The sequence below is a fragment of the Portunus trituberculatus genome, chromosome 40 (genome assembly GCF_017591435.1).
Source record: "Portunus trituberculatus isolate SZX2019 chromosome 40, ASM1759143v1, whole genome shotgun sequence".
NCBI lineage: Eukaryota > Metazoa > Arthropoda > Malacostraca > Decapoda > Portunidae > Portunus > Portunus trituberculatus.
Genome location: NC_059294.1, coordinates 11,750,874 through 11,765,611, shown reverse-complemented (window position 1 = coordinate 11,765,611; position 14,738 = coordinate 11,750,874). Strand labels below are relative to the sequence as shown.

Here is a 14,738-nt window from a genome sequence, read left to right as displayed (position 1 = left end):
AGGTCACGAGGAAGAGGAAGGGTCACGTGAGAAGAACAGGTCACTCGGGTTATCGGTGATCAGGTGCAGGGATTAAGTCTGATTTGAAGCGGTCGATAATTTCAATTAAGCAGCGGGTAGAGGGAGCCTTTTGCGATTTTTCTGTCCGCCATTGTGGTCAGCTTGCCCCCCGCTGCCAGAGAGAGAAAGAGAGAGAGAGAGAGAGAGAGTCACATACATGTAATCAAATCATCGGAATGTGGGAAACAAGATAAGGAAAGAGTAAAGAGAAGAGAAGCTGCTTTGGAACTCATAAGGCTAAATAGAATTTTGTCGTATTGTGTACGTACATAGAAAGAAGATATTCCAGTAGATTTTTTGGTTTATCATAAGTATATGGATATGCACAATGAGGAAGAAAAGAACATTAGAACATAAAATCACAAGGGAGGATCGAATGCCTATACATGGCAGATCCTGTACAAAACATGCTTAACTATTTCCACGTATCATCTCGTAAGAACATAAAGAAAACAAACATGGATACCAAAGGAAAGACCGCGAGGGAGGACGAGCAGGACGGATCAGAAAGCGGCAACAGGAAGGAACGAGGAATGAGAGATTACTCAAGAAGAAGAATGATGAAGAAAAGATGTGAACAGATGAGAATGAAATGAGAAGTGAACGATGAATTGAAGGAGGTAATTCACGAAGGAGGAAGGAACGTTGATAAATTTGTTATTTTTTGACCGAACACCAGAGTCGTGTGGCGCGAGGCGTTTAGGAGGAATATCAAATGAGTAGGGAGAAAGAGTAGGCAGTTGAAATAAGTATGCACGGCGAGAGATAGATGGAAATAAAAAATGTAGAAAGAAGAATGATAGGGAGAAGATAATAGGAAGAATGACCAAGCAAAGAGTTAAAAATATCAAGTGAAAACCAGGAAAGTGTACGAGACAAAAATAATGATAGATGACAGAAGAAAGTGGTGTGGAAGTAAACAGGATTGATTGAGGAACGACCAAGGGAGAGGAATGAGGAAGAAGCGACCGATCTAGGAGGAAGCAATGAAGGAAGACCCACACGGGGATGGAGGGACCTGCTATACCTGCACCCAGATAGACCCCTGCTGGGACAATGCCGCTTCGCTCAGCACCTCATGATTACTTTTATCTCTCCTTTTTTTTTTTCATTTCAAAACACGAAGTTCATTAAAGCCGCGATGACACCGGACACTAGCGAGACAATGGACCAAACACACACACACACACACACACACACACACACACACACACACACACACACACACACACACACACACACACAGGGACACGACGCTACAAGTGAAAGCCACATCACATCCACACACAATATGTCGAGTACGAACACACGCTGCATCAACAAACGCACACACAATGCAGAAAACATGTGCCCACACCACCAAAGATACGACATCATCACATACATGAGTCCTCGAATGCCTTCCCCCAACAAAAAAAAAAGCATCATCTCCCACAAGCCACACACCACGCGATACAAGAGTCTACAGGGGGCAACACATACATATTTAGTCCACACACCCACTGACGATAAGGGGACGGGAGATGAGGAGCATGACACACACACACACACACACACACACACACACACACACACACACTCACTCACACCTCGCCACACTCAGAACCCTCCTTGACCGATGGCTGCGTTAAGATGTTATCGCTGGTGATGTGATGCACGTGGAGATAACTTAAGGATTATCGGCCATTTGTTTGGTGATACCTCGCGTTTAATTCCTACGAGCGTAAGAGAAGAGTTCCTGGCGTGAATAACTTGGTGGGTTTTATCGCCACTTCACACATCCACAGTCCTTTGATCGATTCATGTGTCTGTAGAAGATTGCTGTCCTCGTGTGGTGCAAGTGGCTATCGTGTATATCATCCCTCCATTAATTTCCTTTTATACCTTATATTTCTTGCAGTGTTAGTGAACAGTACCTGGCGAATGCTAAGTTCATACACATGCTTGACACAAAACCCTGGCTGACACCTGCATTAGGGATATTATTGTTGTCTGCTGAGGGATACAGAGACATTGTCGTGCATCTATTTATTATTATCGTATACTTGGTTTTGTCTCGATGAGTCTCTTTGCAAAACAGGTATTGGCACGGAGAGAGAGAGAGAGAGAGAGAGAGAGAGAGAGAGAGAGAGAGAGAGAGAGAGAGAGAGAGAGAGAGAGAGAGAGAGAGAGAGAGAGAGAGAGAGAGAGAGAGCTCCTTTATATTTACAATACATGCCATTATATTTGTTGATGATTGCAATCGTCTTTATTTTCATTGTTATTCACATTCCCTTATGTTTGATCAGATAGATAAATTTTACAATAGGACACAATGAAATCACAAGATAAATACATGACACTTTTTATTTGAACTTGAGTAGTACATACAAACACACACAAACACACACACACACACACACACACACACACACACACACACACACACACACACACACACACACACACACACACAAAACCATAACTGTAGAGAACAAAGCACACAATTAAGTCCTGGATACATGTAAACCTTCTTAAGCTACATACTAAGTGATTCTTAAGAAGATTCCAATCCTGCGACCTTCACCTTTGTATCCCTTAATTGAATTCCCACGTGTATTCTACGAGACGCTCACACTCATTCATCGCACGAGCTCCATTATAAAGATGCTAACACGCTGCACAGGACACAGAGACAGAGAGAGAGCATGACGGATGAGGCAAAGAAAGTGGTGCAGAGAACACCCTACTTCCCGTTTTTAATATGATAGATATAGATAGATAGATAGATAGATAGATAGATAGATAGACAGATAGATAGATAGATGGCTAGATAGATGGGAGTAAAATTAGATCAGATAATTAATAGATAGACTGAGTGATTAATTGAAGGCACTGCTGTAACAGGTTTCTAAGGCACAGCTGAAGTAGACTAAGAGCTAAACAAACATAAGTAATAAATCTTTCAAAAGTCTTCTCGCACATGCTCACAATGAACTTAAATGTATACGTAGTAGGCAAGAATTCAGTTTGTAACCAACTATTAAAAAAGGGTAAAAAAGAAGAAAAAAAATAGTGAGGGGGAAGTTTTATGCTGCGAAGTCTAATGGAGGTGAACAGTGAGAAGTAAATCAGATGTAATGCAGAAGGAGACATTTAACTTTAAAGATGAGAGAGAGAGAGAGAGAGAGAGAGAGAGAGAGAGAGAGAGAGAGAGAGAGAGAGAGAGAGAGAGAGAGAGAGAGAGAGAGAGAGAGAGAGAGAGAGAGAGAGAGAGAGAGAGAGAGAGAGAGGAAATGTAAATATAAAAGAAGATATTAAAACAAGAAAACAAATCAATGACAAAACACAATTTAAAAGCATGAACAGCAAAACCAAAGAGAAGAAGACAAAACAGGAAATAAAAAAATAATAAAAAATGAGAAGGAAAAACACACTCCACAGATCTCCCACAGCAAAAGAATCTCACCCACCTCTACTGCCAAACACACACACAGCCCCAGCACAGCCCTACACCTACCACAACCACCCCTCCCTCCCGCCACCAACGACCACGACCCACCTGCTCTACCACTAATGAGAACGACCACCGCGACCCCACGGAATATATTACTCTTATTAAACCTTCAACCCTATCGTCTAAGGCATAAATATAGTCTGTATCAACATATGGCACAAACGGGATGACTAGAATATATTTTGAGTTAAGGACGGACTCGATTTTTCTTTTCCCTTTTCCTCTCTTTGTCTTGTGCACTGGTGAGTTTCATTTGGGTCTTTCTGAGGAAGTGAGACGGAGGACTTTCTCTGCCTTGACGGAGGAAGCCTGTGGTACCTGGTGGCTTCCTCCGCGATATTAATTAATTGGAAGCAGTTTTAAAATGCATTACTCTGAGATTCAGTGATGTCAGGCATGAATATTTATAGCGTCATGTGGCCTGAAAGTTACCCATTGCTCAGAATTAAATGTGAAGAGAGAAAGAGAAAGAGAGAAGAAAGGGATTGGTCTTTAAGCACCAAGGCACGCGCTGGAATCTTAGGTACGTATGTGTATTCTATTTTTTAGTGATTAACGGTTATTGAGGTGAGAATTGATATGAGCTTTATTTCTTCCCTTCACCTTTCCCGTCCCACCTTGGGCAAGTCTATCGGCTGGCGAAACATGAGCAGCTCTGAAATGTGTCGCCGCAACACGTGTCTCAGAGAGGCTGATTCTAAATGACCTATGAATAGAGTGAAGGATATACAGAATGTAAATCTCACCACCCACATCGCTGCAAAAAGATCTTTGATTTTAATAAATATTGTCCAGAAAAGCAATCTCATGAAACAAAAGAAATCATTCGTGTGAATGTTTTTAAGTTAATCGAAAAGAAGACTTATTACAACAACTTGGCAACAGGTAACACACAATCTTGCCCTGTCAAAGACATCCAAGCGAAACCCCTCAACACTGCCAAGCAGCCAATCTCAAGAGCAGAGGCACTGTTTAACTTCTCTCATTAGTTGAATGTCTTATGATATTCTGCATCTATATAAGTGAACATGAAGTGTTATTAGGCCTCAAGTTGCCAGCGCCGCGTGTTGTGGGTGTTGTTGCTGCCACGGACGCGGCGTGTCACATCCAAGGATTAAGTTAAACGTGTCCGCGTCATTTGAGGGCGTGAGGTACTGGAACGACTCGAGGTTGTCCTGGAAGAGTCCTGAGTCAGCGGCGCCGCACAGGAGAGTCACCAGGTCTGGGTCTTGGGGCGTGTGGGCGGGGTCCTGCTGCGGGGTCTTGGTAGGTACGCTGCTGGGATGGCACAGGGTGGCCTGGGGTTCCTTGGGTTTGGAGTCCTCCTTCAGGATGCCTGAGAGGACCCAGGCACACGTGTCCTGCGGCGCGTTGCCGTCTAGCATGTCCTGCAAGGACCTGATGTAGGCGGAGGCGAGTCGTAGCGTGGCAATCTTGGTCATGTCAGCAGCAGCGCGGCGACGACACACCCACGAAGGCAGCACGCCCCGCAGGCTCTCGAAGGCCGTGTTGATCTGCCGCATGCGGTACCGCTCACGTGCGTTAGCTGTCTTCCTGCGGTAGCGGGATAGCGGTGGCGGCCGCGTCTTGGGCCCCGTGGGTTCGGGCAGACTCCAGTCCGGGTCATACAAGTAGCGTGACTTGTATGACCTGGGGCGCAACTGATACTTGACCCCAGGTGATTCCGTCTGACCGTCCGGAGTGCTGGAACAATTGCTGTTTTCGCTGTGACTTCTGTTGTCTTTCTCGTCGTGTCCTTCGCAGCGGCTCCTGCTGCGAGCATTGTTGTTGTCGTCCACTGGAGGGTGTCTTGCCGAACACTCCATCTTCACTGCGTTCCCGCGTGCCCGGGCTGTGGCCTCGGTCTTCACGCCAACACTCACCGCCAACACTGCTAGTGCTCTCTTCTAATGCCTGATCTTGTCTATTTCCAGATTGGATTTCATTATAATCTGGAATGAAACACGAATTCATCACTTATAGTTCCTTTGCAGAGGGAACAACACTAATTTGACTAAAAGCAGCAATATTTCCTCTATGGCAATTATCCATTCTTAACGTTATGAGAAACTAAATTCCATGTGGCCAGGAAGGCTGGTGATGCTTACAGGAGTGTGAGGTGTAGGCGGCGACACGAGTCACAGGTTCAGGAAGGTCCCGAGTCAAGGCGTCGAGAGAAAGGCGACGTGCAACCTCACCCCACCACGTCTGCTGGCACACTGACAGTTCGCTCGGGTCTCTCGCCCTCCCCATCCTACTCCCTTTCTCTAAAATATGTCGCCTTTTTTTATTTAATCGCGTCCCAGGCAAGCAGTTACTTTCCCCAGCCGGCACCTGCGTCTTGTGAGCAGAGGAAGTGCACACTCACCGCCAGAAATCACCTGCGTCACCTACCATTTAATCACCTTCTGTCAGGTGGGATGGGAATGTTTCTTGTGTAATTCACCTCGGTCGCCTCCTGGTCACTCAGCCAGTCTTCCCCACTACGGAGCGAGCTCAGAGCTCATAGACCGATCTTCGTGTAGGACTGAGACCACATCACACACAACACACACCGGGAAAGCGAGGCCACAACCCCTCGAGTTACATCCCGTACCTATTTACTGCTAGGTGAACAAGGGCCACACATTAAGAGGCTTGCCCAATTGCCTCGCCGCTTTCCGGGACTCGTACCCGGGCCTCTCGATTGTGAATCGAGCGTACTAACCACTACACTACGCGGTGTGTGTGTGTGTGTGTGTGTGTGTGTGTGTGTGTGTGTGTGTGTGTGTGTGTGTGTGTGTGTGTGTGTGTTTGAATAACCATCACATAAGAGCATAACATAAGCGACAACACACACACACACACACATACACACACACACACACACACACACACACACACACACACACACACACACACACACACACACACACACACACACACACACACACACACACACACACACACACACACACACACACACACACACACACACACACACACACACACACACACACACACACACACACACACACACACACACACACACCACCACCACCACCACCACCACCGCCATGCCGTGTTGAGCAAACCACATCAACTCACAAAAATCTGCGGAATCTCAATAAGCTTTTCCAGATCGAGGGAGGGAGTGAGGGAGCCGTGAGCCAGCCAGCATCCGACCCGACGCTTGCCGAGGACCACCCGAGAAGCAACCTTGAGGCGCACGATGGATTACACGAATATTTTTATCCTCAGTGTTTCTTCAACATCGAAAAGAAAAAATATCCCCTTGGACGCTGTATTTTTGTTTTATCGTAATTGGTCAGACGCTCACTTAATCGAAGCTACAAGTTAAGTTTTACAGTCAGAGGGGGGGGAGAAAAAGGTAAGATTTCCAGCCCCAGATGACCCTCCCTCTGTCCAGACGCGATGGTGATACGCGGGACGTCACGGTGACGCGGGAGCTTCCCATACCGACCACCAGATGACTTTCAGGATAATTATGCCATTCAGAAGTACAAAAAACTCGACAATTAAATATATCCCTATGACGATCTTTTTGCATCAGTGATATCTACGAGCGGTGAGAGGGGAGGGGGGAGGGGAGAGAGGAAGATAAGAAGAAGAATGAGGAGAGACGCGAGGGTAGGGGGAAGAAAGTGATGCGAAGGATAAAAAAAGATTATTATGGTACGAGATTACACAAGAAGGATGGAGAAAAAGAAGGAAGGATAGGGAAGGATGGACAGAGGAAGGCAGGCGGATGCGATGGATCACAGTAATGAAGGCCTGACCCAGCCATGATAAACAGGGATTAATGAAAACTGTTGTGTCGAGCTACTTAATACACGGCGTCGTCGTCTTGGTCTACGGAACCTGTTTTTAATTACTAAGTCCAAGTGGTGTTCAGTGAGAGGCACAGCATAACTCTCCCGCGGCCTGCGTGAGGCGCTCCGCCGGGCTGCACCACATAATGCCTCATGAGGTGACCAGAGCGGAGAGAGACTTTAATTGCAGAAATGATTAAGACACAAACTTCACATTCTTCACATCCAGTGCAGAAAATTGCTGTGAAATTATACACTAATATGTATAATTATTATTTATCGAAAAAACTCATTCTTCATCCAGAAGATATAGTTGGCATCGCCTCAGATATTAGTACGCTTTTACGTTCCCGACAAGGGGAGCTGCTGACCCTTCCAGTTTTTTACCCAGACCCACACGGCCGCCAGCAGGCCTCCGTTGTCAACATGACGGCATTTATAAAATACTGACCTAAGTTTATTAACAAACAATATGTCAGCAAGAGAGAGAGAGACAAAAAAAATCTACATCAAACGTTTTAATTTGCCGGTGATAAAGTCATTCTAAAGTCACAAGGTCCCTCGGGGGGAAAGGGGCATGTGATTACGAAGACCTCTTGAAGGATTAATGTAATAATATCACGCGATGGAAGCCAATCAGATAGAAACAGGGGCCACGATTTAGGCTGCGGGAATCAGGCGCGTCTGGCGAGATAGCGGCGAGGACGGTGGTGGCGGTAGCACCATTGTGGCCACTGGCAGAGTTCCTTTCATGCCGAAGAAATGGAACCACGAGTCTAGACGGTGCTGGCCTCCAATACGGCCATCAGCGAGGCGACGGTCGCGTGAGGGAGTGCGGAAGGTGGCGACCAAAACGTGACCAGGTGCTCTATCACTACCTTTGTTTTTTATTAGTATTTTTCTCGTGTGTGTGTGTGTGTGTGTGTGTGTGTGTGTGTGTGTGTGTGTGTGTGTGTGTGTGTGTGTGTGTGTGTGTGTGTGTGTGTGTGTGTGTGTGTGTGTGTGTGTACACGAAAACGTACTCGTAGATGCGTGCACACAGCGGTTTCTTTAATTAACGGGAGAGGCGTAGACAGCCCCGAATCATGTCTCCTGGGCCGCAGGGAGTATCATGGCGCTGTAGGCAACAGATTAAATGCGATAGCGACACACGCCCCTTGATTTCAGAGGCTAATTATCCCCGAGGCTAAAATTTCAGGCCATCAGATGCAGACTATGCCTATCGAGAATCTCTCTTGGGGGAACAATAAATAGTGAGGCGAGAAATGGGTGGAGGTTAGAGAAAAAAAAGAAAGAGAGAGAGAGAGAGAGAGAGAGAGAGAGAGAGAGAGAGAGAGAGAGGAGATGGTGGTGGTGGTGGTGGTGGAACAAGGCGAGTTCTTTAACTTTCAGGGGGCAGAAGACATAAATCGTGATAAGGAGATACAGAGCCAAAGACACGTACAAATGACACCCGGGAGGAGAGTAAGTTAATGGAGGGCGGCCTTGCGTCACCTTCCCGCCGCGCCTTGTGTACCTGCGAGCTTCTGGTGATCAATTTATGCATCTTGGGGAGGCTTTCTTTTCTGTTAAGGTCACGCGCTATATTGTTGCACTGACTATAGGTACATACGCTTACCACCATCGTCAATACCACCACCACCACCACCACCTTCTCTTTCACATCCTCCTGCTTCTCCTTTTTTTTTTCTTATCTCCTCATCTTGTGGTGATGGCTTCATAATATCATTCATTCTACACATGCTTACAATCATCGTCAATACTACCACCATCATCTCCTTTTCTCCTCTTACTCCTCTTCCTTCTTTTTTTTTTTTGTCTCTTCTTGTGTTCTAGTGGTGATGGCTTCATTATATCAATCAGTCTCCATAACCTTACCACCATCAATATCACCACCACCGCCATCTTTTCCTCCTTCTCCTCCTCCTACTCCTCTTTCTCTCTTTTTTTTATCTCTTCCTCTTTTGTGGTGATGGCTTCATTATATCAAACATTTAGTCTACATAAGCTTACCACCATCATCCGTCCCACTACCACCGCCACCACCTCCTCCTCCTCCTTTTCCTTCCCCTACTCCTTCTCCTTTTCTTTTTTATATCTTCTTGTGTGATGATAGCTTCATTATATCAAATGTTCAGTCTACATAAGCTTACTACTATTGTCAAAATCTCTACCACCACCACCACCACCTTCTCCTCCTCCTACTCCTCCTCCTTTCTTTTTGATCTCTTCCTTTTTTGTGGTGATGGCTTCATTATATCAAACATTCAGTCTAAATATAGTTTAATCAATCAGCTATTGTACTCTTCCTTCTCCTCCTCCTCCTGTTTGGTCTTCTCTATTCAAGATTTTTTTTTTTTCAGCTAAATCGACACATTATTTTTATTTACTTCATCCCTATCATGGCAACCTCTTCCTCTTCTTGTTCGCTTCCTCAGTGTCAACGGAATCATTTGCCTGCTCATCCTCGCCCATGTGTCTCCTTCTCAATCTTTACTCACACTAATCCCTCACACGCACGCTTAAGCCTCCGCAGATCTTTATTGAAGACTTATCATTTACTCAATGGCGGTGCTCATCATGATAGTGCAGGTGGGGGTGGTGGTGGTTGGGGTAGCATACAATTTACATGCAATAAAATACTAAGAAAATAGATTAAATATATAGTGATAGAGAAATAATGCAAATACTAACACAAGAGAGCAAAGCAGAATATTTTTATCTAATATTAAAGAGATGCAGGCAACCAGTTCTATTGTTTAAAAGGACCAATGACATGTTTGTTTTCCTCTAATGATCTCTCCTTATTAGGCTATCGTCTCTTTTTCCTCTTGCAGTCCTCTTGGTCCATCATCTTCTTTTCCTCCTTTCTCGTCCTTAACTCTTCATCTTTCCATGTTCTTTTTCCTTTTCTTTCCTACGTTTCTCCTCCTCCGTCATTTTCACAGCCCATCCTTCATTCTCTTTTTTTTCTTCTCTTTCTCGTTCCTGACCCTTATCCTTCCTTTTCTTCACTTCATCCCTCCTCATCTTCCTCTTCTTCCCCTTTCACAGCACATCCTCCATCCTCTTACTCCTTTCCCTCCCTTTTCTCGTCCTTAACCCTTCATCTTCCTCTCTTCTTTTCCCCTCCCCTACCAACCTCTCCTCCTCCTCCTCCTCCTCCTTGCCCTACCTCTCCACCTGCTCATATATTATCCAGCTGCATTTAAAATTTACTTTCTCCACCCTCTGTTCCATCCCTCCACCTCCACCGGGTCTTCCATCTCCCTCCAGTGCTCGGCTGCGGGGCGTGTGCCTGGCCCTTGTGACCTCAGTGTCGGCGTTTCCTGGCCACGCGGTGAGACAAAGGGCCAAGGGTCACAGCGAGGGGCACGGTGGCCTAGAGGGGATGAGTGACCCCAGGAGGCACGCACACACACACACACACACACACACACACACACACACACACACACAGGCCACTGCTCCTCTCTTCAGGGACGTGTCGATGCAAATATTTGATCAAAGCCTCACATCACAGTTTATTTCTCTCTCTCTCTCTCTCTCTCTCTCTCTCTCTCTCTCTCTCTCTCTCTCTCTCTCTCTCTCTCTCTCTCTCTCGTTAACTCATTATCTACGCTATTACAGGCTTTCTTCTTTTTTTTTTCTACCCTCTCTCTTCCCCAGTCCTCTTCATTCTCTTGTCTCCTCCTCTTCCTCCTTCTCCGTCTATGTTGTCATGCCTACATATGTTCCTACTCCCAGTTCTTCTGTTGTTCCTTCTCTTTCTCCTCCTCCTCCTCCTCCTCTTCCTCCTCCTCCTCCTCCTCCTCCTCCTCCTCCATCCTCCTCCTCCTCCTCCTCCTCGTCTTCCACCACCTCTTCTTCCTCAATAATTATCCTCGATCCAACGAACTTATCAAAGGCTCACCATATTTTCATTTCATTTTTGTTCTATCCTGTACATCGTCAAACCATCTTACAAGAAACACACTTCAATCCTGCGCCATCCAAAACGACACCAACTGATGGACAAATCACTCGTCGTAAAATACATCAACGAGTTTACTTATAGATGAAAAAGAAATGAATTATTGCTTAGACCGAAAAAAAAAATAGTAACTTCACTTACCGAATCATTTCCTCACCGCTTTGGAGACTCACAAGGCTTTCAGACACATCACCCGGATCCTGTGAATGTCGGGAGAAAGAAAGGTGTGAGTGTGAGGATGGGTGCGAGGGAAGGAGGAAAGGAAGAAGAGAGAGAGAGGGGGTTAGGGAGACAGCTTGAGACTGACTGGCAAGGGGTAGAGGGAGCAAGAGGAAGGGCGGGAGGCAGGAAGGTGTGACGAGAGAAAGAAGGAAAGATGGAAAGGAGGCAGAAGGAAAGAAAAAGAGAGAGAGAATAAAAAAAGACTCCTGGATTTAAGAGGAAAGGAGTGTAGCGATGAATTATGAAGGGAAGGGGCGAGAATGGAACGGTGGAAGCGAAAGGCAAGTCAAGTGGTGAGATAAAAAGACACGCTGAAAAATTCTTGTGGAGTTCGGTGTGTGTAAGAAAAAAGGAAATTGAAAGAAAAAATATATATAATCGCTTAAAATGAAGAATTATTGAGAATCGTTGCGGAAAATAGGAAAAAAAAGGAGGAGGAGGAGGAGGAGGAGAAAGAAGAGGAGGAAGAGGAGAGGGAGGAGGAGGAAAAGCCTGTAAAGTATTGTTTGCATAAGACTCAAAAGGAAGCAGAAGTAGTGACGTGTATAGGATCATAATATTCAACAAGGTAAAGAGAGAGAGAGAGAGAGAGAGAGAGAGAGAGAGAGAGAGAGAGAGAGAGAGAGAGAGAGAGAGAGAGAGAGAGAGAGAATACTGATCAATCGGGTTCAAAAGCCAGAGAAACCAAGGAATAAATCTGAATTTGGGCGGAAGCAGGTGACGAAGAAGGTCGAGAAAGGTTAAAGAAGTGGAAGAAATGCATTGGGAGAGAGAGAGAGAGAGAGAGAGAGAGAGAGAGAGAGAGAGAGAGAGAGAGAGAGAGAGAGAGAGAGAGAGAGAGAGAGAGAATAGAAAAGTCAAGAAAACACCTCCAAGTATAAGAACAAAGATGATCAACAATCTCATATAAACTTAATAAAGCCTCAAAAAATAAAGGAATTACACACCGTTAAAAAAAAACACACATAAAAACATTATTACCACTTGAAGAGCAACATACATGAAAGAGAGAGAGAGAGAGAGAGAGAGAGAGAGAGAGAGAGAGAGAGAGAGAGAGAGAGAGAGAGAGAGAGAGAGAGAGAGAGAAATAACCACTCGCTTTCTTTTCCATCTTCTTCTGAATTTACTTTAGTTCTTGTGCATAAGAAGGAAAAAATGCAACACCTCTTGTGAATCCCACGGAAGGAGAAAAAGGAAAGTAAATTACCTCAAACACAGACAGCAAAGAGCAATAAGGAAAAACAGTGTTCCATAAAGAAAAGTCGACAAGTTTCCCACATAATATTTAAATTTGCGCGGTGAGAGTAAAGGAGAGTCACTGGAATGTTAGTAGGGCGAGGGGAACTGTGTGAACTTTGGTATTAGTCTGGGAAGGAAAAATATTATGGCCTCTATTTGTCAACTGGGGTGAAGTGATACATATGAGAGAGAGAGAGAGAGAGAGAGAGAGAGAGAGAGAGAGAGAGAGAGAGAGAGAGAGAGAGAGAGAGAGAGAGAGAGAGAGAGAGAGAGAGAGAGAGAGAGAGAGAGAGAGAGAGAGAGAGAGGAAAACGCATATCATATCATAAAGTATCAAATTCGACAAACACAAAAATACCGCAATTTCGCTACACAATTTTCGACAACAGTGATGAAATATGATGGTGGGAGAACAAGGGACGCACAGAAAACACAGAACACAATCATATAAACCTTCACTGACCTAAACACAACCAAGAAATACCAGAGAATGCTGTAAGAAAAGAAAAATAATAACATCTGTCACTTTTGCGTGCTTTGAGAGTTTAAGTCGCTTTGAAAAAAAAAAAAAAAAGGGGGGGGAAAGAAAAAAAAATGTGTGCTAAAGTAACTGCAGGATAAACAGTTTGCATTCAAGTGAGTCCAGGGAGGAGAAAGCGCGAAGACATTCATATTTACACGAAGTTCCGTCTCGCCCAAATACTCCCCAACGCCTTCACGCCTCAGGAAACCGCAACAACACGAAGGAAACAACAACACTTCTCACAGCAATCCACGTGGAAAGCCAATACGACCGATCGCGACACTTGACACACAAACTTAGGTAAATCTGTGACCTTTCAGTGCATGTCTATTGCTACTCGCACCGCTATTCATATCTGATTACCTATACCAATTTTCCAGTTTGTTTTTCTTATTCGTACTTCACAGCAATCCAGGTGGAAATACAACACGATTGATCACTGATATTTGACACAGAAAGTAAATCCAAGAGCTTTCCATCTGTATCTATTCCTACTGCCATTAATATCTTGATAACTATACAGATTTCTAAATATTCCCGTTCACTCCTTGCCGCTTCTAGTCCCGGAAAATCTTCATCGGTGCCTTGGAAATTTGAGGTATCTCGAAACAAAGGAACATTCCGATTTGGCGGCTAATAAGTACATCGTCGCTCAGGTGAATTTGTATTATGATAATCTCCTGCTTGTACTTACGTATATATTCACCTTCCCGCAGAGGCTTTCACTTACCCACACACTGACCTCGCTAGGAACAAACGCCCCTGCTTTCAAGACTTAAACCCACACCACCTATCCACCCCACACGTGACGGTACGGTACTACATCCACAGACTCACACATTCACATACCCAAACACATACGTACTTACACAGTCACACGCAGTCACAGGTTTGGACATCACACAACACACTGCTAGACACCAGCTCACCGCAACGCCAAAGCCAATATAGCGCGCTGCCACCGAAATAATTGTTGAAATAAATATTTGTAGATACCTGTGTTATCTTGGGTCGTCGCTGACTTCTAAGGAATCAAGGTCCTGGGAACTGTTTGTGCTGAGTGCGAAGGTGAAATGCCGGTGGACATGCAGAGAGAGAGAGAGAGAGAGAGAGAGAGAGAGAGAGAGAGAGAGAGAGAGAGAGAGAGAGAGAGAGAGAGAGAGAGATTGAATTTTCTGATAGGAGGAAGAGTAGGTGGAGGAGGAGGGAAGAAAGTGTAGATGGCAGGGTTTGGAAACCATAAGTGATTAATGAGTCACGAACCAAAAAAGAAAATGGGAAGAAAGGCATAAAAAACGAAGGAGAAGAGGGCTAAATGAGACATGAGCCACGGCTTCACGCCAAGGCATTAAGAACGTACTTTACCGTGAAATAACGTCAGAATTATGAAAACACTGCCAGTTCATTTACACC

General features: G+C 45.0%; 1 protein-coding gene across 1 annotated transcript; it reads right to left on the bottom strand.

Annotated features, from left to right (window-relative positions):
* Nucleotides 1-2,375: 2,375 nt before the first annotated feature.
* On the bottom strand, nucleotides 2,376-5,807 carry LOC123516148 (basic helix-loop-helix transcription factor scleraxis-like). The gene is made up of 2 exons (XM_045275290.1): nucleotides 5,665-5,807; nucleotides 2,376-5,508 (listed from the first exon to the last, which is right to left on the bottom strand). Exon 2 carries the CDS (start codon nucleotides 5,380-5,382, stop codon nucleotides 4,603-4,605), a length of 780 nt encoding a protein of 259 aa, XP_045131225.1. The 5' UTR covers nucleotides 5,383-5,508; nucleotides 5,665-5,807; the 3' UTR covers nucleotides 2,376-4,602.
* Between the last annotated feature and the right edge of the window lie 8,931 nt (nucleotides 5,808-14,738).